The sequence below is a fragment of the Castor canadensis genome, chromosome 5, assembly GCF_047511655.1.
Source record: "Castor canadensis chromosome 5, mCasCan1.hap1v2, whole genome shotgun sequence".
Classification (NCBI taxonomy): domain Eukaryota; kingdom Metazoa; phylum Chordata; class Mammalia; order Rodentia; family Castoridae; genus Castor; species Castor canadensis.
In genome coordinates this window covers 162,077,382-162,103,004 of record NC_133390.1, presented here as the reverse complement: position 1 = coordinate 162,103,004, position 25,623 = coordinate 162,077,382, and the positions used below count along the sequence as shown (strand labels likewise).

Sequence of the window (25,623 nt, the reverse complement as noted above, 5' to 3'; positions counted from 1 at the left end):
AAGCATAGCAAAAATCACTGTAAACAGAGCCAAAAGACGCATGAAAAACATAGGTAAAATATTTGTGACAGTTATGACAGCAAAAGGACTAATTTCCCAAATATATAAAGAGCTCTTAAAAGTCAATTTAAAGAAACCTAACTACCCAACAGAAAAAAATAGGCAAAAAACCACTCATATGGAAATGCATAGCATATAAACACTGGCAAAAAAAAAAAAAAAAAAAACAGCCTCACAAATATCAGTGGCATAAAAAACAAAACCCAAAATATAATTGTTGTGATGCATGCCTGTAATTCCAGCTACTCGGGAAGTAGAGGTAGGAGGATCCCGTTCTGAGCAAAGGTGGCCCATCTGGAAAACAACTAAACCAAAAAGGGTTGGGGCATGGCTCAAGTGGTAGAGCGCTTGTCAAACAAAGCATGAAACCCTGAGTTCAAATCCCAGTTCTGCCAAAAAGTGTGTGTGTGTAACTTCTCCCTATTCCATTGACAAGTATATTAAAAGAGTTCCCTTACTCAGTGTTGGCAAGAGTGTGAGACTATAAACTGCCACAACCTCTCTGGAGAACAATGTCATCATCCATCCATCCATCTATCCAAAGCAATTTTTTTAAAGAATAACACATACTTCACTCCAGCAAGCCCATTTCAGGGACATGTTTCACAGACATACCTCCTCCCCTCATGGGGTACAAGACCTGAAAGTCAAGTCAGCACGTGTGTTACAATGTTCTGCAGCTGGTAAAAAGAATGAAAGAAATCCCCATGTGTTGGCACAGAAGAATCTCCAAGCAATATACAACTAGGTCAAAATACAGTACAAGGAGGTTTATATCCCATAATCAGCTTCCACACATGTGTGCCTTTCTCCCTTCGCAATGGCTTCTTCTGAGCCATGCAGGCAGAACGATGCCACAGCATACAGGGAGGCACACAGGTTCTTTATGGTCTGTCAGTACCTCTTGAACACTACAGTGCACATGAATAGCCTTACTCAGTAAGGAACCTTGCTAAAATGCACATTCAGGTCTGGCTGGGACCTGAAATCCGGCATTTCTAACGCCGATGCTTAGAGTAGCAAGACCCTGTGTTTTGGATACACATTGGGATCATCTGGAGATTAAGATACATTTACAGCCAACTTCTGTCTCTATAGGTTCCTTCCACATCTGTGCATTTAATCAAATGAGGATGGAAAATATTCACGCACAAAAAACTGTGTCTGTACTGAACACCTACAGACGTTTCTCTTCTCATTATTCACTAGACAATATGGCACAGCAACACACTGTATTAGGTATTGTAAGTCATCTGGTACAAGGAGTGGGAGCACGTGCAGCTTAAATGCAAATACTACACCGTTTGTAAAATCTGAGCATCTGCAAATTTTGGTATCTGAAGGAGGGAGGGTCCTAAAACTACACACACACACACACACACACACACACACACACACACACACTCCCACACAAACACACACACTCCCACATGGATGCTAAATGACAACTATATGTACTGCCAATCTCAAAAGACTACACATTGTATAATTCCAACTATATGACACCCTGGAAAAGGACAACCTATGGAGTTAGGAAGATTAGTGACTGCCAGGGTTTGGGGGGGATGAATGGATGGAGAAATGGGGACTTGGAGAGCAGTGAAAGTGTTCTGCATGATCCTTCAATGGTAAAGAGGTGATACCTGTGTTTGTCAAAACCCATGGGATGTATAACACAGCGTGAACCCTCATGTAAACTATAGGCCTTAGTCAATAATAATGCAAAGAACCAGCTCATCAATGGTAGCATATGTGCTACACTAATATAAGATATTCAAAGGGGAGCCTGGGGGGCGGGAATGGGGTGTGGCAAGTCAAAGGGGTATACAGGAACTGTCTGCACTTTCCACACTTTTTTCTGTTAGAAAAAATGTTCAGAAACATGACATCCACTGATTAAAAAGAGAAAATCATATACACAATGTCTGCGTTCCAGTCCCAAAGAGTCTCCTTTAGTCAGTCTGGTCCACAGGGCAGACATCAAGATTTTTAAAAAGAAAACTCCTCCCCAGGTGATTTATTGCACAGTTAAATTGGCGAGCCACAGGTTGAAGAGACTAGGCCTGTCCTCTTCCTGTTGGACCCATTACAAGGGAATGAGTTGTGCCAAAGTGTGAGCCAAGGCCAGGCTTGGGGGCCCCAGGAGAATCTGATGAGGTGGGCGGGCTGAACAAATGCTCTCTTAGATTGAGTGGCTCTCACATTCTTGTGTGCCTCAGAGCCATGCCTGGAGAGGCTGATTAAACACAAGTTACTGGGCCCAAGGCCAGAGTTTCTGATTCAGTACATGGGGGAAAGGAGGACCTGAGGATGCACATTTCTAAGAAGTTCCCAGGGATGCTGATACAGCTGGTCCAGGGACCTGGCTTTGAGAATTCCTGACTTAGAGAGATCACATCTCTGCCAGCACCTGAAGCCTGGAAAGGAAGGGATGGAAAGGGAACATGTTTCGAACTCTGTAACTATGTCCTATGATCTTGTTTTCTCCAGCACTGGGGCTGGGATCTTCTTAGGGCTCCAGACCCTGACAGCTGCCCTGAGGTGGGCTGCTGGGTAACTGGGGTGAGGATTGCTCACTTTGGCCATGACATCTCTGTACCTCCTCTTCTCTCAGGTCTGAAAACTCCAGCCCCAAGGCAAAAAAGCACCAAACTATGCGCCAGATTACCTGAAGCCTTGGGGGAAGCCCTGGAAATTAACAATAGTAACAGTAACAAGATCAGGCCTAAAGAGGGTGGTTCCTAGCACCCTGTACCTGTATCCTGCTTCACTATAAGCTCAGTGATTCGTGGTAGACTTGTGGGGGAGTCCTGGGGTCTGAGCCATGAACCAAACAGAGATAAAGCAAGCATAGGGAAATAGGGGCTGCTTCTCTAAGGCTGTCTTTAAGAATCTTAGCCTGCTACAAATCAAAAAAAGTGTTTCAGGAAAGAGGCTAACTGAAGACCCAATAAGCACATGAAAAGGCGCTCAACATCTCCCATCAGCAGGTAAATATTAATTTAAAATGTGAGCCGCCACAGCAAGCCTGTGAGGATGGCTCCAGTTAAAAGGAGCTTATTGAACAAGGAGTGCCGAGAAACAGGAGTGCCGAGAAACAGGAGTGCCGAGAAACAATCGCACTGCTGAAGACAACAGTCAACAGGGACGATCACTTTGGTAAATGATGGCAGTTTCTACTAACGATAAACGGGCCAGTACCCCGTACTGGATTCCTGAGCATACACCCAACTGCAAATAGTGCCATGTCCACCAAGAGATGCACACAAGGATGCTTATGGTAGCTTTTTCATAACAGCTCCCATCTGTAAACAACCCAAATGTCCACCAAAAGGAGAATGGATAAGCAAATTATAATGTCATCGTCCATCATCCCAGAGAATCCACTCAAGATTGGTTCCAGGATTCGCCATTGGTACCCAAATTCTCCAGTGTTCAAGTCTCTTATATACAATGGCATATTGTTGCACACAAAACCTACTATGTACACCCTCCCATAAACTTTAAGTCATCTCTCCATCACTTAGCATATCTAATACAACGTAAATGCTATGAAAGTTGTTGTTATACTGTATTGTTCAGAGAATAAAGACAAGAAAAAAGTCTGTACGTGTTCAGCACAGACTTGATTTAGAAAGTGTTTCAGCAGGACGGGGTGACTCACGTCTGTGACGCTAGCTACTTGGAAGGTGGAGATCGGGAGGATCATGGTTCAAGGCCAGCCTAGGCAAAAAGTCAGCGAGACACCATCTGAATCCTAAAAAGCTAGGCATGGTGGTGTACACTTGTCATTCCAGCTATGTGGGAAGTATAAAAAGAAGGATCGTGGTCCAGGCTAGCTTGGGCATAAATGTGAGACCCAGCAAAAAGGGCTGAGGGTGTGGCTCAAGTGGAAGACTGCCTGCCTATCAAGCATGAGACCCCAAGTTCAACCCCAGTACCACAAAAAAAAGAAAAAGATTTGTGTTCTGTACCATGTGTGAGACACCCTCTCAATCACAAAGAAATAAAACACAGCTGGGAGGTATCTGAAATGTGATTTTGATCTCCAAGTCTTCCTCCCCAGCTCTCAAGTTTAGGGACTTAACAGGAACAAAGCTTCCATGTGTGCCCTCTCTGGGCCCAGCCTGGGGCTCAGTGGCCATTCCTGTGGCAGGTGCCGCCATCTTGCTGATGAAGTGGTTCATGGGTGACCCCCCTGTTCACAATGGAAAGCAGGGTCCCAGTGAGACCCGGCATGCTGGGCATCCTGGCCAGCAAGCTGCCAAAACAGTGTTTGTGTACAGCCAAGGCAATACTACCCACAAATGTTTCCGTCTGTTCATCACGAGGTGGAAGAACCAGAAAGGCAGACCACTGCTTAGGGACACTGCCCCGCTACTTCCCTCAGAAGGTTCTCAGATGAAGAGGCAAGGCCAGGCTAGGCCCTGTCCTGCTCCCAAGACAGAGGCTGACACTGGGGCAAGGTGAGAGGTCACTCACCGGGTCCTTATTCTCTTGGTCTGTCCTGGTCTCCCTGATGTCCCCATTGAAGGTTGAGGTGCGCTGATCCTCAGCTGCGCTCCGCTGCTGCCACAGTATGGCCTCTCCCTCATACTCCTTCCTGTACAGGTTGGTCCTGTCCGACAGGCTGGCTCGACGCACCACCTTCCTAAGGGGACACAGAGGGTGCTGGGAAGCTACATCTTGGCGCCCCACCAGGATGCATGCAGGAGTGCATTGGGTGCCCTGCAGGACTCACCCCCGGCTGCCAGCACTGGACGTCCTCCGGCTCAGGGACGACTTGTGCCTCAGCTGGGACTTCATGATCACATCGTGCTTATGCTTCAGCTCCAGAAGCAGGACTTTGAACTCCTCCTCCTCACACAGGTCTGAAGAGGCAGAAGAGTTGGTTGTAGAGGGCAGAGCAGGACCTGTGACCCAAGAGGCTGCTCCAGACCACAGGAGCTGCCTCACCACCCCACTGGAAGCTCTAAGCATCTTTTGGAGCATGCAGGGAGGGGAGAAAATGACATCAGCCTTATTTCCTTAGAGAAGTATGAGAATGGGAAACCTGGGTCCCACACATGGTGACAACTCCTGAAGTTCCCACCTAAGACCCAGGGACTCATATTCCTGTTTGATAGCTTCTGGGAGAGTCAAGTCTCCACTGATATGAGAAGCAGTGAGAAAAATAAGCAGATACCTCAAGTAAGTGATACGAAGATGCTGAGAAATCCATATAAACCCTCTATTCAATCCACCTAATCCCTTTATCCACCTAGCCATCTATTTGTTGACCTGGTCATCCATCCATAGATTCACCCTCTGCCCACTCATCCACTCACTTATTCATGCATCCAGCCAACCACCCTTCATTCATCCACCATCCATCATCACATCTACCCATCTATCCATCCATCCACCATCCAACAATTAACTAATTCTTCTATCTCTCTACCCACCAATCTATCCATCTTATCCATCTATCTTATCCATTCACCCATCGAAAAGTTGATGAGTGCCTATGGGTGTACAAAGATTTGTGGTGAACTTACCTATTGGCATCTCATCCATGGATGTCCTGGCACTGAGACTAGCTCCATGGGACACCAACAGCTCTGCCATCTGCATCTGAAGCACAGGAAGAAGCCATGTTTTCACCCTGCCCAAGGCTCAGAAAATCAAGGAAATGAAGACAGTGACCAAGACCTTTTAAGATGTATCTCAGAGAACAGTGGAATAAAGCTGATTCCTATAGGAACAAGGAAGGTCTTGTACCCTGGTGCTATGGGGGATACTGGCAGACCCAATGGGCTTGGCACCTCCTCAGGCATGCCTGGGTAACTCCAAGGAGGAGAAGGAGAAGTCAGCTGTAACTCTAGAGCTGCCAGGTGCCTACAGAGCAACTGCAGAAGCTGCAACCGTATCTAGGAAACAAATGGAGAAATGCAGAAATGCTGGGAATTTTCTAATATGGCAGATTTGGTTAGAAGCCTGTTAGGACAAAACTGGTCAGATGTTTCTGCAAACTCTTTGGGCCTCTTCATATCCCACATACTTGCTGTAGACAACACCTTAAGAGGGTCTTATATTCTTTTGAACCAACCACCAGCCCAAAGGACTTGGTGACAGCAGGTTGACCCTGCACTGGCTTTCCCCACAGCCCTTTGGTTGGGAATTACCTGTCCCCAGAAGGCTGCTGCATGTAAGGGCTCCCACCCATCCCAGTCCTTCACATCCACACGCACTCCATGGTCCAGAAGGAGCTCAGCTGCCCGCAGGTATCCATTTGCTCCAGCTATGTGCAGCTGGAAGAGAGGACAGAAGTGAGCCTTCCATAGGGGGCTGGCCCCATACTTGGAGGCAGGATATGGTCCCATCCTCAAGTCCCAGAGCATCCTTGGGTCAGCAGAATGGAATAGAATGAGAGGGAAGTATCAGTCATGTTGCAGAGGACTTATAAGTCTGAAAATGTGGACCTAGAAGAGAAAACAGAGAGGCGGCCTCTTTTCCCTTGGGGTTTCCTGACTGCGTGCTAAGTCCTGGAGAAGGCCTTGATATGATGGTTTACAAATATGTCTACAAATTCTTTGACATACCTTCTTGTAAAGGGTAGAGCCTAAATGAGCATAGTAGAACACACCTATAATCCCAGCACTAGGAAGGCTGAGGCAGGAGGATTTAGAGTTCAAGGCCAGCCTGGGAAAAGCCTCTCATCTAGGGCTCCTGACTCACAGCTGAGAGTGGTGAGGGTCCCAAAGAGACTGAGCCCCTACTCTGCTAACCTTCCATATTCCAGGAGCAACCCTGGACCCAAAGGATATGGGGAGATCCCAGGTCACAGACAATCCAAGAGTGTAAAGGCTTAGCCCCCACCAGGAGCTGGCCCAATTTGGCCTTAGATAGTCTTGGTTTTGGCATTTGCCCCCAACCTAAGCCAGCCTGGCCTACCAGTCTGCTCACCAGTGTGGCACCCTGGGCATCTATCCAGTCAAGGTCCTGGCCAGCTGCAATCATACAGTGGATGTCTGAGACCATCTGCTGTTCGGGAGCCGCTCGCATTTCGTTGATTTTCTCCTGGGTGATGCCTGCGTTGGGAAAAGAGGGTCTACTCAGCACTCATAGGCCAAAGCCCTAAGGAGGAACAGGAAGACAGATGGGGGCAGGGTTCCTGTCCCTAGGATCCATCAGCCAAAGGGGTACATGGACATTCCTACAGCTCATTGTCCCCCAGGCCTGCTGAGCACAAACACCATGTGATGGCCCTCAGGGAGAGGACCATTCCTGCCTGGCTCCCAGTGTGCACTGTGCTGACATCAGTTACTTTCACAGTGCTGCTCTCCTGCCTGGGAGTCCCAACCAGCCACCTGAGTACCTCCAGCTGCCCCACTGGCTGCTCTGCCTGCCTCATTCCGCTCTGCTGGCCATCCTATCTCACCAGAGTCTCTTGGTTTCCTGCATCTCAACATGCACAATATTCACTATATTTTTGTTGTAGAAATGACTGAAGTAATGAAGATATTACTTTCAAGTGGAGAATTGAGTAAACTGAGGAAGAGGAGCCCAGAATGATATTTTATAGCTTGAATTCCTGACTAAAAAGTGTAGCTGACACTGACAGCTACTAATGGTATTTAAGAAGAGGGCTGCATGCCCGATAAAAAGATCCATTAGATCCAGTGGCCTGTGGACAGAATTTGGGGGAGGTCTATACACTTAAGAGGACAAAAAAATTACATATTTATTTTGACTAACCTTTAAATGAAATTTAGTATTATTACCATTAGAATGTACTATGAGGTTTATCACCAACAGAAACTCTACGTATTTTCGTATTATATCATCTCATTGTTTAATGAGTTAATTAATAAAGTTTCCATCTAATAGATCTAAAGATATTTTATTAGCTATGTTGGAATATAATTCATCTTCCTTTATATTCCTAAGATTTTATAACTACATTGAAAAATATTAATCTGAGAAGGGGTCCATAGATTCACCAGATAGGCAAAAAAAAAAAAAAAATGGTGAGAATCTCTTTAGGAGATGAATAGGAAAGGCTTGGGTGCCAGGAAACTGGGAGGCCAGACTGGCAGGGACCACAACAACCTGGGGAGAAATGCAAGGCAAGGACCAGCAGGGCCACGGGCTGTGGTTGAAAGTCTAGATTTAAGACCTACTCACGGGAGGTTCTTTGCTTCCCAGGTGTGTGTGCGGGATGCTGGAGCAGGAGCGTCTCTCATTGCTACTCACGCTTTCTCCGAACCTCACTGTGAGCCGAGGTCAGCCCACGGCTTGTTTATCTGGGCCCCCGGCAGCCAGTTTGGTGCCTGGCACAAAGCAGCACCCTTGAATGTTCTTGACTTATTTTTTCCCAAATGGGGACATATCTTTATGGCAAATGTTTACAGAATTGAATTGTCACAACTGACAAAGAGGAGACAAGGCCAGCTGAGGCTGCCCGTGTGTGTGTGGGTGACAGGGATGAGAGCAATACCTCCCTTTTGCACAGCACGTTTTCCAGGGTCCTTACGTGTCCTTATCCTGCTCATCACACAGACGACAATAATGAGGGCCTGTCCCACTTACTGAGGGAGGGAAGCCCGTAGCCAGCTTACGTGTTCACTTGCACTCAAACACTAGACGGCATTGTGCCCAATTTAGGACATGCTGCCTCCCTTACCCTGGTACGCCATACAGGTCTCAATAACATCCAAGGTGGGTTCATCCTCACAGAGGTCATATGGCATGTTCCCATCTGAGTTGACAGCCAGCAAGTCAGCCCCACTGCAGAGAAGGGATCAGAATGAGAGCCAAGAACGCGTGGCTAGGGTTTTCTGGCTGCCTCTGCTTCTGGCCTCTCACCCACAACCCCCTGCACACACCAGCAGCTTTGACTCCACCAAGGGCACACCAGCAAAGTGATGCTCTTCTCTGCCCACCACCTAGCCCGTGAGCACAGTGGCTTTAGCATCCCAGAACCCCAAGTATAAAGGAACCAAACTTCCAGAAGCACTATCCCAGAAGACCTCCCTCCCTCAGCTTCTTGCTCTGTTGAAGCAGCAGGTGGGCAATTAGGGAAAGATGTCAAAGTTCTCTCTGGTGACAATAATAAAAATAATACAAACAGCAGAAGCATTACTCACCAGGCACCTGCTTGGAGTCAAGTTTACTCTAAACCCTTTACACACGGAGCTCTTATTTAATCCTCACCATCCCCGTGGGGTGGTGCTGTTGGCCTCATCTCACTCAAGAGGAAACAAAGATTCGGGTATAGTCACATGTTCCAGGTCACACAGCTTAGATAATGTTAGGGTCAAGACTCGAACCCAGGTCTCTCATGTGTCAGCTCTTTCCACTCCACTTTCTTTGTCAATCTTTTACACATCCTCTCCCAAGTCTCTACCAAAAGGCAGGAGGAGAGAATGGGGGCAGAACAGAGCCCTGGGGCTCCCTGGCAGAATTGACCCTTTCGGGCAGTGGTGCCCAAGCACGTTTAGGGGGTCGCCTGTAGCAGAAATATCTGGGGACCACTAAATAAAATGCAGCTCCTTGGGCTTCACTCCAGCCCTCCAGAAGAGGAGTCCCTGGGGGTGGGCCCAGGAGTATGATTGTAAATCCCGGGCCTTGGGTGATTCTGGCACAGATCAGCACTGAGAGACACTGACCCAGGCCTGCACCAAGCCCTCTGTCCTCTGGGCACCACAGTTTGAGCTGTGGCTACCTGATGTTCCTGGTAGATTTAGCCACTTTCAGGCTGTCATCAGAGGTGTAGTGTGGGCCACCATCCAGTCCTCTGGATAACAGCTTTCTACTGTGACCTCTCTGAGCTCTTGGGAGCCCTTGAGCAAGCCAATCAGTTCTCTGAGCCAGGACCCCTGGTAGCCACAAGATGGGCTCCTACTGTTCTGCCAAGACCTGTGCAATGGGTCCCACCTGCTCTTACCTTCTCTTCACCACTCCCCCTGACTCTCTGCACTTAGGTGCTCCTTGGGACCCCAGCCCACTTATCTTGCTCTATCTCAACTCTAATTTCCTGCTTGGCTCTCTAGGACTTTTGCATCTCTGTGTGTCCAGAGCAAAAACAGGACCTGGTCCAGCTCAAATGCCTACCAACTATTAGCTGAATACACTTGAATGTGAATGTTGTGTTTATAGATCCAAGAAGTCTAGAAAGAATTTCAGGATGGAAAGAGACCTTCGCAGTATTACAGAAAGAAATGGCCTTATTCCTGGAAAAGACATTACTATATGGTCTTCCTCTCAACCCCCACACACAGAAGGGAGGTTCTGCCTTAAAGAAAAACACATGTAGGGATTTGGTGGTAAAAACAAGGAAGTATACATGATTTAAAAAAAAAATGCCAAGACTAATAAAAGTAGCAACACCACGTAAAGAAAGTGGAGGAGATGAAGATGGTCTCATGAAGAAAGACAGAGAAAAAGAGATTTTAAAAGATTGATATTCTGATACCAAAGCCAGACAAAAACACTACACGAAAAGAAAACTAAGACCAATATTGCCAGTAAATAATGATGTGAAATCCTCAGCAAAATACTACAACCTGAATTGGCAACACACTTAGAAGCTCCCACCTATGAAAAGCATCCCACCATGAACAGTGGGATTCATCCTTGGAATGCAAGGGTGATTTAGCATATAAAAATTGATCAGTGTAATATACCACATGAGCAGAATTAAGGGGCTTAAAAAATTCATGTGATCATTTCAGTTAGTGTAGAAAAAGTATTTAACAAAATTCAGTATTATTTCATGACAGAAACACTCAATAAACTAGAAGTAGAAGGAAACAAGCTCAAAATAATAAAAATCATATGTGAGAAACCCAAAGCCTTCAGTAAAAGACTGAAAGCTTTTCCTCTAAGATCAGGAACAAGGCAAAGATGCCTGCTTTTGCCATTTCTATTCCCAGAGTGCTACAGGTTTGAGCCAGAGTTACCAAACAGGAAAAAAAAAAGAAAAAAGAAAGTCAACCAAATTAGAAAAGAAGATACAAAATTGTTTCTGTTCACATTATGATATATTATATGTAGAAAGCCCTAAAGCTTCACAAAACCCCTGTCAGAACTAATCATTGAATTCAGCAAAGTGGCAAGAAAAAAAGTCAACACACAGAAAAATCAGGTGGCTTTTCCATACTTCAGCAACAAAGAATCTGGTTGATACAATGGCTCAAGTGACAGAGTGCCTGCCTAGCAAGTGTGAGGACCTGAGTTCAAACTCCATTACACCAAAAAAAAAAAGAAAAGGAGTTTGGTTCTTCACCAAAAAGAAAAGAAAGAAATAACAATGAAAAATCCAAAGAGGAAATTAAGAAAACAATTCCATTAATAGCATCAAAAAGACTAAAATACTTAGCAATTTTTTAAGCAAGGAGATGAAAAACTTGTACAATGAAAACTAGAAAGCATTTCTTAAAGAAATTAAGGAAGACAGGAATAAATAGAAAGATATTCCATGTTCATGGATTGGAAGATTTAATATTGTTAAGATGTCAATACTACAAAGGAGTCTACAGATTTAATGCAATTCTTATTGAAACCTCAATGATGTTTTCTGGAGAATAGAAAACCTATCCTAAACCAGTGTAGTGGTACATGCCTTAATCCCAGCATTTGGAAGGCTAAGACAGGAGGATCTCGAGTTCAAGGCCAACCTGGGCTACAAAGACCATGTCTCAGAGGAAAGAAAAAAAGAAAAGGACTTGAAGAGACATTTCCTCAAAGATATACAAATAGTCAAATAAACTGATTGATGAAAAGATTATTATTAATCACTGGGGAAATGCAAATCAAAACCACAATGACATACCACCCCACACCCATTAGGATGCCTACCAACAAACAAAAAAAGACAACCAATGTTGGTGAGATGGTGAAGGAATCAGAACCCCTCAGCACATGTATACATGAGCAGACAGCATAACGAAACCACCACACACTGTTTGAAAGGGGAGGGGAGAAGGAGAGAGGGAATGAAAATACAATGGAGGGGTGAACTTGTTCAATGTACACAATGTGCATGCATGGAATTGTCACAAGCAAACCCCCTCTCATGGTTAATGGGTAATCATTTAGAAATAAAATTGCAAACAAAGAAACTGGAACCATCGAGTACGATTGGTGAGAAGGGAAAACACAACAGCCACTGTGGAAAGCAATGTGGCACATCCTCAAAAGACTAAGAATAGAATGATCATATGACCTAGCGATTCTACTTCCAGGTACATGAGAAAGAGGTATTTGTGCACCCACGGACACAACAGGACTAATCACAATAGCTAGGACATGCACCAGGTGCCTGGGGCTCATGCCTGTAATCCAGCTACTTGTGAGGCTAAGATCTGGAGGATCACAGTTCAAGGCCAGCCCAGGCAAATAGTTCACAAGATCCCTTCTCCAAAATAACCAAAGCAAAATGGACCGGAGGTGCGTCTCAAGCTGTATAGTGCCTGCTTTACAAGCCTGAAACCCTGAGTTTAAACCCCAATCACACCAAAAAAAGAAAGAAAAAAAAAAGGGAAAAATCCACAAATGTGCATCAATAGACAAATGAATAAGCAAAATGTGGCACATGTACACACACAGATACACACACACAGGAATATGACTCAACCTTGAAAGGGAAGAAAATTCAGACATATGTTACAACACAGATGAAGTCAGCCAGTTACAAAAAGACAAATGGTGTAAGATAACATTTCAGTGAGGTTCTTAGAGTACAGCAAGTAGAATGATGGCTCCCAGGGGCTGGGGAGTAGACTGGAAATGCAAGGACGTATTGTCTAATAGGTACAGAGATTCAGCTTTGCCAGATGAAAAAGAGTTCTGGAGACAGATGGTAGTGATGGTTACACAACAACACAAATATACTTAATATCACTGAATATAAAAACCGCTAAGATGGCAAATTTTATGTTACTGGTATTTTCCCATAGTTTAAAAAACATTGGAATGAAGGAGGAGAGAATGAAGTGAGACAAAGAATAGAAAAGACAGAGACCGCGATGTAGGAGAGACAGAGATGAAGAGAAAAAAGATGGAGAAATATACACAGAGAGAGAATTTGGAGGAGGAGGGAAGGGGAGGGAAGGGAGGGAGAGGGGGAGGGAGGGAGAAGGGGAGGGAGAGAGAGGGGGAGGGAGGGAGAGGGGGAGGGAGGGAGAGGGGGAGGGACAGGGGGGGGCGGAGAGAGAGAGAGAGAGAGATACCCAGAGAGACAGAGAACAAATAGGGGAGGGCTTGGGACCAGCCTCAAGTGGTAAAACGTCTGCTTAACAAGCACAAGGCCTGAGTTCCAACCCCAGCACTGAGAGAAAAGGTGGAAAGAGATTAAAAGAAAGAAAGAAAAAATAGAATAAGAAAGAGAGAGAGAGATGAAACAGGGAAGGGAAGGAGGAAGGCGGGGGGAAGAGGACAAATGATGTTGGGGAAAAGCAAGAGCATAGGGAAGGCTGTCCCGGGGGATTGAGGGGCACGTACTACTGGACGAGGATCTTCACCAGGTTGATGTGGCCGCAGGTGGCTGCAGCATGCAGGGGCGTCCACAGCTCATTGTCCTTGGCATTGACATTGGCACCATGGGAAAGGAGCAGCTTGACGATTTCCTCGAAGTTGTCGATGCAGCACTGGGAGGGAAAGAGCCAGAGTGAGTCGGGCCTGTAAGTGTTGCCTGTGACTTTGGGCAAGCCACTGTACCTCTTGGAGTCTCAGTTTCCTTGTGAGTAAAAATGAAGTTAATAAGGTACAAGATAAAAACATACAGGTTAAAAAAAGATTCAGTCAGTTATAAAGCGCTTTGCAAGTATTAGTAGAACAGCACACAACTTGATTGAGGTTATTAAAAACCAAAAAGCTTTGTCCAAACACCACTCTATGGGAAATTCTAGCTTAGATAACCAATGAATTAAAACAGGACTGCTCAGTTGGGGCTGTATTGGGAGAAGTTCCCCTTCCACCCTCTTTTGGAGTAGTGACTTCCAAAGTATGGCCCTTGGTTTGAAATCTCTGACTTAGGAACTTCTAGTTCAGAAATGCAGATCTTGGAAAAGCCCCGAAATATCCAAAATCCCTTCTGCCCAAGAACCTAGCTCCATGTGTAGGTTCTGGGGGCCCCCGATACAGCTCCTGCACAGAGATGGTATGTTTGAGCTCCTATGTGTGTGAAGCTGGGACCACACATGCTCCAATGACGGGAGGAAGGGTTAGGAGCCTACAGCTCCCCAGAGAGAACACAGGTGCACCCCAAACACTGGGGACAATGGAAAAACTCTGACAGATGGGCCTTAGTCAGGACCATCGGGGAGGTGAGGACAGAAGAGGATGTCAGGGGCCACTCTGCAGATTGCAGGATGAAGGGTCTTCCCTTACAGGTGACTTCTGGTGAAGCCTGTAGGGGACACAGCAGGGGAGGGGCCCTGAGCTCAGCTCTGCCCATCCCAGTCCTCAATTCAACACCAGACACAGAAAAATAGTGCAGAGTTGTTTTTTAGAAAATCACTTTTCTTCCATGTGGAGAACAGATTGTGTGTGTGTGCGCGCGTGTGTACATGCTCACACCCACACTGGGAAGGGACAGTGAGAAGCAATCTTGAAGTCACCCAGTTAAGGGATGATGGTGGCCTCGCCGACAGAAGTGACTGTCAGGATGTAGAGAAGAGACGAGTCCAGCAGAAGGGGCAGGGCACCCGTGTGAACCCCTGGCCCTAGATGGATGTGCAATGGGCCACATCACAGCCCCCACCCCAGGGAACCAGGACTCAGAGCCAGAAGGACACGTGGGAAAGGAGGAGTTGTTTGCACATATGGTGCCAGAGACCCAGGTTTTCTGAGCCAGCCAGTCTGGGGGTAGTTTGGTCTCAGGGTATCTCTGGACTGAGAGGGACAGATATGACCCTAAGCCACAAGTGCTGCCTCCGGCGACCAGGTGCAACATGTAGTAGCAATGTATGGCCAGCAGAGGGCACCAAATGCACCAGAGCGAGGTTGATAGGAGGGTCCTGGGGCTGTCACTTGGGAGATGTCTGGGAAGCCTACAGAATCAGGGGACAAAAGCAGAGATCCAACCCTGAGAAACTGCAGAACACATGAGCCAGGGGCAGAGGGAAGAAGTCTCAGGTTGAGGGATTAAGGGGATTACACGCTCAGAACTAGACTGGTCTACACCTGGGAGCCTGACAAGGGGGGGTGCAGGGGAACACATGGAGAAGGGCAGCAGTAGGCTGACTCCTCCCTCCTCCTTGCTTCCCACATTCCATCTAAGGTCAGCTGAGGATTCTGTCTCTTGAATCACTGTCCCCTGGTGAGGCTTCATCATCTCTCCCTGCCTGCCTCCTGCTCCCCTCCAAACACCCTTAACCAGAGGGAGCTTCTCGTTAACCTCATCATGTCGCTCTCAGTTTGCAAACCTCAGAAGGCTCCCTGTTGCCAAGAGAAGCAAACCCACACTCCTCTGCCAGGCCTGGGAAGCTGCCCACGTGCCCTGGTCTCTGTTGTTCCAGAGCAGAAGTGACACTAACAAGGACCGTAATAACAGTTCTGGCAACAACAGTAATCACCACGCGTCATGTCACATTATCAACAGTAACAGGCAATGCTTTTGAAGACTTGCTACAGCCAGGCACCTTCCTAAGCTTTGGCCATTCCTTGCAACAATTTAGTCCTTAAAACAACCCTAGGAGGATCCTCTCATCCCCACTGGCTCAAAGAAGCCTGGGAGCACAAGGCTACCCATAGGGAGAAACAATTAAATTTAAGATTAAAATCCATCGAGAAAAGCTGGGCACAGTGGTGTGTGCCTGTCATCCCAGTAACACAGGAAGCATGAGAGGATCTTGGTCCAGGCCAGCCAGGATAAAAAGTGAGACCCTATCTCCAAAATAAGCAGAGCAAAAAGGGCTGGAAGTATGGCTCAAGTGGTAGAGTGCCTTATCTAGCAAGTGCATGAAGCCCTGAGTTCAAACCTCAGTACTGCAAAAACAAACAAATCCAACTACAAAGCTAAACTAAAATCCAAGCAGTCTGACTGCAAAGGTCTGTTCTCAACCTTCTCAGTCTCCTGCCATCTCCCTAAGGATTCCTGCATTCTAGTTATGCCACCACCAACCCCTCAGACTCCAAAGTTGAAAGGCTGAGTTCCTTTCTCATGCCTCTGTACCCACTGTTCCCTAGGCTTTGACTGTTCTTTCTTTCCTCTGGCCAGCTCTTACTCATCCTTCAAGACCCTGCTCGGATGTCCTTCCTCTTGAGAGCTTTTCTCAGTTCTCCTTTTGAGACAGGTCTTCAGCTCCCAGCTTCAAGCTGCCACAGAGCCCTCTTGCTCTCCTCCATGTGACAACTGACAGCACTGCATTACCACCGTCGTTGTTTATGTGCCTGTGGTCACATCACACCACAAACTCTGAGCAGAGAAGTGGCCTACCTCACTTCTGCGGCCCCGTTCTCAGTAAAGTTCCTGGCTCAGAGTGGATGCACAGTAGAAATTTGATGGATGAATGAATGGGAAACTTTGGGTCAGTGGGGTAGTGCCTCCTTAGAGGGATCACAAAATGGGGCCCGATGGAGTGGGATCTGGGATTGAGTGCCACCTGGCCGGCATGAGTTCCATGCACCTAGACTCAGAACCTGACCAGTTCTCACGTCCCTGACCCTGCACCCCTAGAGGCCCAGGAACCCACAGAAGGAAACAGTCCTGGGGAAGTCATGTGACCAACAAGTCAGAAGTAGAGGTGTGATGAGGAGGCGGCAAGAAATCCAAGCCAAAGTGGGGGTGCCACAAGAGTGATCACCAAGGCAGGGGTGGCAACTTGAAGGCAGACCTGGGGCTCTGACAGCTGCTGAGTCCAGAGAGTCAAGACCACCTGTTTTCACCCTACCTCTGCCATGATTCACAGTCTGACCTTGAACCCAGAGATTTCACCTCTCTTAGTTGCACAAATATGGCAGTCACTGTGTATTTAAATTCACTAAAATTAAATAAGAATCAGAATTCAGTTCCTGCCACATTTTAGGTGCTCTAAGGCCTCATATGGCTGGTGGCTACCACACTGGTCAGTCCCAACAAACAGAATATTCCTATCCTTGTAGAAAGCACTATAACAGGACTGCTGTCCATGAGTCTCAGTTTCCCGAGCTGTGAAAGGGGGAAAATAATCTTTCAGAAGGTTGTTGTGAGGTTCAAAAAGAAACACACCAATGAAGTGGTTCACAGACAAGTAGTCACATGATAAACTTTAGTAACTAATGTTAATCTAGCATCATGTGTTGCTTGTGGGGTTTTTATGTGTATCCATCTAGTCCTCACAACAACCCAAGGCAATAGGAAACTGAGGCACAGGGAGCTCAAGTAACTTCTCAAGGTTGAATGTGGTGAGTGGCAGCCCCAGGCTTCAAGTCTGACCCTACCCCATGGCCTCACTTTCTGCACACAGCAGGAATCAGCCGTATGTTTTGTCATCAAGTCCCTGGCTGTTGGGCACTGCCTGGCTTTGGGAGTTACCATATGAGTCTTTCTTCCAAGGCCAAATAAAGTTCCCCTTCCCATGCAGCCCCAGGTGGCCAAGAGTCAAAGGAACTGGAGTCTGGGAGTTTCCACAGCATCATCTAGCAGGGGGACTGAGGCAGCCCTGGGGGATGAGGAGAAGCAGAGAGGACACACAGGGAGCCTGGGCTTCAGGGCTGAGGGTAGGGTCTTGCCCCTGGGGTTTATGGGTACAGCATGGCCATTCCTGTCCATTCCTCCCCTGCCCAGGGTTCCAGCTGCCTGGTCTCCCCCACTGCCAGGCTGCATTCAAATCAACCTGCTCAGAAACCTGGGCCAAGACACAGGAAAGCTCCACTGTGTTGAGTCATTAATTCAGCATGCACATGTTGAACACCTACTGTATGCAAGCATGAAGAAAAATGCTGGAACACACCAATGAGCAAAAGGCTCGCAGTGGGCTATGTCTTCATCTGGCTCAGAGCCTGGGTGGGGGACAGCAGGCCAACATCAAAGGGTCACACTAATGGCTGAAATGACTATAATTAGAGAGGAGAGGGTCATCAGAAAGGAAAGGATACTTCTCTCCCAGCACAGCTGTCAGGCTCCTGCTCTGGACAGGCGCTAACAGGTGAGCACACAGAGTGCTAGAGGAAGCCTGGTGGGGACAACCCAGGGTGTAGGCTGGAGCCTGGGGAGCCAGGAAGCAGCACTGGGAAGGGACTGGGCTTCATGGGATCTTGTGCAGTGTGGCAAAGACTTTATTCTGTACTCAGTGTTATAAGGAGACATCAGAGAGCTCTGAGTAAACTGGAGTAGACTTTTGTCTTGAATATAGGGGCGTTCGGCTGCATGGAGAAAGAATTCTGGCAGGACCAGATTGGATGCTAGGGACTAGTTAGGAGGCTGTGGAGGAGGAGTGACAGCCAGCACAGCCTGTCCTCAGGCAGGGAGGGCAAAACCCATTGTACTGACTTGGAAGGGATGTGTGTTATGATGGCACATGGCTCATGGCCACAGTTCTTGGCCCTCTTAAGCAACATAACCCTGTCAATCAGCTCTGTCACGAGGGTCAGGATGTCCTGATGAGTGAATGTGCTCTGTCAACTGTCAAGCTCCAAACAAACTTGCTTTGCTGGCATAAGGCTATTGAGGACAAAGGCTCCTGTTCTCAGAGCCTGTCCCAGGAGCACGGGTGTGGATGTGCAAACAAGGTTCTCTGTGTGCATGTTTGTGACAGATACGCATGTCTCCAAAGCAGACAAGAGCTTTTCAAATGGGCCACCCATGCTCTCCCTCCCCGTCTCCCTCTTCAGTGAGGATTTGGGGCAGGACAGTGTATGCAAGTGGGGCTCCCCATCCAGGCAGGGAGCTGGGTAACCCCAGCAATCCCAGCTTACCTGGTGCAGGGCTGTGAGTCCATCCTCGTTGCACAAGTCAGGGCTGACCTTATTCTTCAGGAAGTAGCGCACTGCAAAAGGAAGAGACAGAAGTGAGGTTCCCATCACACACAGCGTGTACATGTCTATGGGGGCCCAGGCACGACTCACCCTCCCCCAGGCCTTATCATGAAGGGTCTTGCTTACTCCTGACAACAGGCTTATGAGATTAGTATCAGCACATTCTCATTTTACAGATGGGAAAAAACAAGGCACAGAACACAGGTCTTTGGCTCAGAACATCCAAGAGGTAGATGCAATACCCGTCTTATCATGGGTGATACTACTAAGAGCTGATGACTGTCGAGCCTTTCTCTGTGCCAGGCAGAGAGTCATGAAGGCTGGGGAGCAGACTATCCACTCTGCTGGACAACAGTGCCAGAGAAAAGACACCGATAAGCAAGGGGTGGGGACTCCACAGGACTGTGTGAGTGGTGGGGATGGTGGTGGCTCCTTAGCTGCACATTCATAAGGTCCAGCTTCCAGACCATATCCCCAATTACATTCTGGCCCCAGTGTGCACAGAGATGCTGTGTGAAGGGGAGGTTGAGGCCTCCACCCAGTGAGATGGTGTCTTCAGCAGACTTGCCCAAGGTACCTTGCTGCTGGAGGTCGGGGGTGACAAGACTTTGCCCAGGAAGAGCCAGATCCCTCGAAGGTGCAACCTCCAATATGGAGCCACCAGCTACCTCTGGCTGATTGGCTATTTAAATTTAAATTAGCAATCATGCCAACTGCAGTGTCTTAGTCCCTCTGTGCTCCATAGCCACATGTGGCCACTAACTTGAAAGTGCAGAAGTAGAACATCTCCACCAAAGTTCTATTGAACAGTGCTGTGTAAGGATATTACAAATGAAAAACAGCCCCATCGCAAACCGTGATGACCCGTCCCTGTCTCCCCACTGCTCCGGGAATAATGTCCACAGTCCTTACATGGCATACAAGTCCTTCCATCATGCATGATGGAATCCCTGCTTATGGGCCACTGTCTTGCACAATTCTGGGGGAGGGGGGAGCATTCACATAGTGGGTTATGAGGCTGGCACTCCTAGAGCTGTACAGTGTACAACCTGCTCAACTGTACACAGTAATCCTATCTGCTTCCTTCTCCAGTCTTGTTTCTTAAACTTTAAACACTTTCTGCAATAGTTTTTTATTAGCTGCAGTTACCACACTTTTTTCTGACCTCTGAGCCTTTTTTATTTTAAATTAACTTTTTTTGTTTTTGGCAGTACCAAAGTTCTATTGAAAGTCCTGAGTTTCCACCGAAGTTCTATTGAACAGTGCTGTGTAAGGATATTATAAATGAAAGCCAGCCCCATCACAAACAGTGATGACCCGTCCCTGTCTCCCCACTGCTCCGGGAATAATGTCCACAGTCCTTACAAGGCATACAAGTCGTTCCATCTTGCAGGTTTAAACTCAGGACTTTATGCTTGCTAGGTAGGTGCTCTACCACTTGAGCCATGACTCCAGCCCTTTTTGCTTTAACTTTCTTTTCTTTCTTTCCTTCCTTCCTTCCTCCCTCCCTCCTCCCTTCCTTCTCTCTTCTCTTCTCTTCCTCCTCTCCTCCCCTTTCCCTCTCCCTCTCCTCTCTTCTCTCTCTCTCTCTCTCTCTCTCTCTCTCTCTCTCTCTCTCTCTCTTCCTCCCTTCCTCCCTTCCTTTCTTTTCTTCTTTCAGAGCTGGGCTGGTCTGGATGGTGATCCTCCTATTTAAGCTTCACGCATAGCTGGGAAGTCAGGCTTGTGCGCCATGTCCAGCTTTTTATTGGATGAGATGGGGTCTCATAAACTTTTTGTTCAGATTGACCCTTAACTGCCATTCCCCCTATCTCTGTCTTCTTAGTAGCTAGGATTACAAGTGATAATCCCCATAACCAGCACTGACCTGTGAGCTTTTGCATATCCTGTTCTCATTGCCTGGAAGACTCAATCCATGCATCCACCCACCCATCCACTTATCCAATCATTCACTGTCATCTATGCACCCATCTTTAACATACATTTGAGCACATGTATGAGTACACACACACACACACACACACACACAACCTGCTTTATTCCTCATTTAGGACTCAGATCAAACTCCCCAGACTCTCCCCACTATATACATCTATCATTCTTATCATCACATTTATAGTCTTATCACAATTATAATTACATAAATATTTGGGTAATTATGAACTTTGGGTGTTTCTGTCCTCTGGACACTAGGCCCCAAGAAAGCAGGACCATGGCCTGGTATTTTTGGCTCTATTCCAAAGGCCCAACACGGAGTAAGTACATCCTTAAGAACTCCTCTAGGACTTTCACCTAATTGACAGCCCCCCAGTTAAGTACAAGAATACACTCTCTCCACCTCTGAACACAGACCACCCTCTGCTGCTAACCCCGGAGAGTCTTGTCTGTGGTCAGCAACTCTGCCTGCAGGTGCCTCCTACAGAGCTGTGGGTGACCTGGTAGCTTCTTCTAGCCCCAGGCTTCATTAGGAGATCATGGCAAAGCCACTAACCACCCAGTCCAGCTTGTCCAAGGGCCAGTAGAAAGCCCTGAGCCTAACAGATGGCTTTTGGGAGAGAAGTAGACATTATGACCCTGTCCAGGAAGGGTTTCTGGAAGGTTCTGCACACATGAGGCAGGCCAAGGTTGTCTGAGGTGGGTGATGAGCCAGGCTTCCTGTCCAGGAGACTCTTTGAAGCAGAAAATAAACATCAGCTGCCTAAAGCAGAGTCTGTGCACAGTAATTATTGGGGTGCTCTCTGTGCTGCGTGGGAGCTCAAGCCATGTAATTACCCCGATGTCGGGCAGTTATTTTCAGCCCAAGAAGTGGTACACATCATCTCCAGCTCTAAGACACCCTTAATATTCACGAACCAAGGCTGCCTCAGCAGCTCTCCTTCCCAGTGCTAGCTGGGATGCTGAAGCTGGATCAGGGCCCAGCTCACTGGAGCAGAATCCCACTACCTAGTTCACAGCCAGGCTTCCCTATCTCCAGGCTCAGCAGGAAAAAGGCTCTCCTATCAACAGTCTTTGTGCCAACCTTTCCTGGGCACCCAGGTCAAGGCAGGACTACCTTCTTTCTTGCCTTCACATTGTCATTGCCCCATGCTACAGAAAAGGAGATGGAGGGTCGGGAAAAGGGCAGTTCACAGGCACATGCAGCCAGTGGAAAAGCTGGAACATGGTGCCAGATTCTCTGACTCTTGAGACCAGTGGATGACTCTGCTTGGCCTCAGAGGCCAGGGATGGGAACCAGCACTTCTGGAGCCCTGTAGAAGGTCCAGACCTGAGCTGAGAGCTGGCGGGGGGAGGAAGGGAAGGGAGAATGCACAGCAGGGGCTTCTGCTTCTGACACCAGCTGAGCATCAGAGGCTGGGCTCCCAGGCCAAGCTGCTTCTCAAAACAGAAGGGCTCTGGTTCCCACAAATAGGACAGAAGAAACCTTCTGCCCCAGTGGGACAGGGGCACAGTTCAATTTAAAATGTAAACTGGTCTCTCTTCACTCTGGCTCTCCTGACTCCACATTGCTCTTAGAATGAAGTTCAAATTCCTTCTGTGACCTTCACTGGGACTGGCAACCTGGCCCATGGACGAATCTGTCAGGCAGCTACTTCTGTAAATAAAGTTTTATTGGATTTCATCCACATTTGTTCATTTACATATCGCCTACAACTATTTTTGCCCTACAAAGACAGAACTGAAGAGTTACAACAGAGACTGTGGTCCTTTACAGTGTAAATAATCCCAGAGGGGATTATTTTTATTATAGTCTATATGAAATGGAATGCCCTGAAATTGTGCAATGTACAACCTGCCCAGTCATAGCAAGGTCCTGTCTCCCTTCTCTCTGGGCTTCTATCTTATTCTCTGAACATGCTGAACAATGGAGGAAGCCATCTTGGGGTCTGAGGGTTGACTGTGCTCAGAGAACACAACACAATGGGGACTATCTCCCCTCTAACCAGGAGTGCCCACCACTTGTCCTGACCACCCCCACACAGGTTTGCTCCTTGCCCACAAGGCCCCAGCTCCCAGGACAGGCCATCAACTCATCAGAGTGACCCATGGGTTCTCCTGCATCCGTTTGGCTGTGGCTTGAGGCAAGTTATTCCTTGAGTTTGTGCCTCATGTCCTCAGCTGTAAAATGAGGATCACACCAGTGCATCCCTCATGGGGTGCTGGGAAGATTTAGTAAGACAATGTCTAAGAGCTAATATCATCGTTTATTAGGAAAATGCACATAAAAGCCAATCACTGAGCTCTGGCCTGGGCCCCTGCTGCGTTCTGGAACTATAACCAGAGACAACTTGCATCTCTCCAGAGCTCTTGAGCGCCTCACAACAGGCAGAAGCTGTCTCTCTCCAGGGAGCTCTGACAGACGCTGGTTAAGGACCACAGCAAGGCCATAGATGGTGCCCCCTGTCCTCTTGGGACAGGACCCCACTGTGGTGGCAAAGAGGAGCCTCCTGCCCTCCTCACTGGTGCGTCCTGCTGCTGGCGCCCGCCATGTGCTCCGCCCACACCTCCTGGGCAATCTGGCTGGAATCTGGGCCAGCAGGACCATCTGCTCCCTCCATCTCCAGCTGCAGCATGAGAGGCTGCACCAGCTCCTCTGGGCAGGAAGCGGGTGGCGGCAGCCTTCCGAGGGAGGGAGAAATCGCCGCTGACAAGCCGGTGTTTTCACTGGCATCTGATCTGCCCTGTCCCACAGAGAGAGTTGCCTGACCTCAAGCTGGGGCAACCACAGGTGTGGCTCCTGCTCCTGCCCTGGGCAACAGGCACAGCAAGAGAGACAGAGGGGTCTGTCCACCACAGCAGGCCTTAGGCAATCTGCATCTCCCTGGTGCCCAGGGCTGAGATGCAGTCACATGACTGAGTCATGTTCATAGGGCACTGACCACCACGCTCTCCTCCCTCCCCATCTGCCTTCCTCTCTTGCCCAGCAATGAGGCCTTGTCCTTCAAAGACGCTGCATGATTTAGTCTCTGCCCACTTCCCAGCCCCACCTCACCTCAAAACACTACCACCCCTCCCTAACAGTTCTCGGCTCCAGCCATGCTGGCTTCTTTCACTTCCTAAAACAAAACAAAACAAAACAAAACAAAACCTTTGCTCCCAGCTTTCACACACTGTTTCCTGCATCGGGAGCCCACTTTCTTCCCAATTTGGATCAGAAAAACCTTCTTCATCTTTCAGATTCCAGCCAAAATGTCACCTCCTCTGGGAGGCCTTCCCTGATCACCCCAATCTCAATTGAGTTTCCCAAGTTATTCTCCCCACAGGAGCCGGCACTGTTAATTGTTGTTTTGTTTTGTTTTTGAGACAAGATCTTGGCTGGACTCGAATTCAAGATCCTCCTGCCTCAGACTTCAGAGTGCTAGGATGACAGGCCTGCGCTAACCCGCACTTCCTGCATTGGACTTCACAGTAGCACCTACTCACAGAATGACTCTCTGCTCTTAGCTAACTACATATTATTACCACATAATTTACAGACAGGAAATCTGAGGCTCAGGTTTGAACACACGAAAGGGCACGGGACTAGGAATAGTAGGCCTGGAATGTTAACCCATGCCTGATCAGCTCCAAAGACTGTACACTTAATCACTTTGCTGAACAAGTGCCAAGCAAAAACCAAGGAAGGACAGGAAAAGGTGAGAAGAAAGGTGGAGCCAAGGTTCAGTGCTCTAGAACAGCATGTAATGACGAAGATGATAATCACAACAGTCAGGCAGCAGCCTTGTTATTACGGTTTGCAAATGAGGTCCCTGAGGCACGGAGGGTGACATTTAGCCTGAGGTCACGTGGCAAATGAGTGGCAGCTGAGTTAAGCTCCAGCACTTTCTCTGTGTCTTCCTGTTGCATCTCCATCCTGGACAGACCCATCCCCACCCCTGATCCAAAGCACCATGGTTGCTGACCTCCAGCTGCCACACCCCACCCACAGGGACTGCACTTCCTCATGGAAAATTCTGCCTACACTGACTCCTATCTCCACCCCTGGGGAAAGGTGTAGTGCGCCCAACCCTTGGTTCAGCAGAGCAGCCTCTACTCCCCAAGTCACAGTTGTTCTGGGTCCTCACTGCACTGCATTTCCAAAATCACCCCACTGAGCAATCTCAACCTTCCCACCCACTACCGCTCTTCCCTGGAGCAGAAAGAATAGCTGCTTCCAAAGAAGCTGGGCTGCCCAGGTCTTGGGAGTAGAGGCTCAGTCAAGTCTAATGGGGATGTCTGCAGTGACTGGTGCAGCTTGCACCTCTGCCAGGTAGTTCACAAGGGTTCTGGGTGATGATTCAGCATGGCAGAGGGTGGCCCTAGAAGATGCTGGCTTCCCTCAAAGTCACACCTGCAATGCTCAAGCCCTGAGAGCCAGTCCCTCCTTTTCCCCAGAGAGCCACACTCCAGGGCCCATTCAAAAAGAGGAGGGATCAGAGGATAAGGAGTACTGGCGAGGCAGTGGGGAAACTGGACCCCTCCTGATGGAAATGTGAAATGATGAAGTCTCTCTGGGAAATATTTTGGCAGTTGCTAGAAAGTGAACATGAGTTAGTTACGATATGATCCAGCAATTCCACTTCAAGGAATGAGCACATACGTCCACACAAAACTGTATACACTCATGTTTGTAATAACCTTGAA

At 47.9% G+C, this 25,623-nt stretch overlaps 1 protein-coding gene across 2 annotated transcripts in view; it reads right to left on the bottom strand.

The window, feature by feature from the left end:
• The window catches only part of Ppp1r16b (protein phosphatase 1 regulatory subunit 16B), a 94,365-nt gene that overhangs the window by 5,275 nt on the left and 63,467 nt on the right, over window positions 1-25,623 (bottom strand). For both annotated transcript variants that reach the window (XM_074074755.1, XM_074074754.1), the window contains exons 3-10: window positions 18,943-19,013; window positions 13,546-13,691; window positions 8,726-8,829; window positions 7,006-7,130; window positions 6,225-6,350; window positions 5,598-5,673; window positions 4,802-4,931; window positions 4,543-4,711 (exon numbers count right to left, since the gene is read on the bottom strand). In XM_074074755.1, coding sequence (XP_073930856.1) covers window positions 4,543-4,711; window positions 4,802-4,931; window positions 5,598-5,673; window positions 6,225-6,350; window positions 7,006-7,130; window positions 8,726-8,829; window positions 13,546-13,691; window positions 18,943-19,013 — 947 coding nt within the window. The remainder of the gene's footprint in view (window positions 1-4,542; window positions 4,712-4,801; window positions 4,932-5,597; window positions 5,674-6,224; window positions 6,351-7,005; window positions 7,131-8,725; window positions 8,830-13,545; window positions 13,692-18,942; window positions 19,014-25,623) is intronic.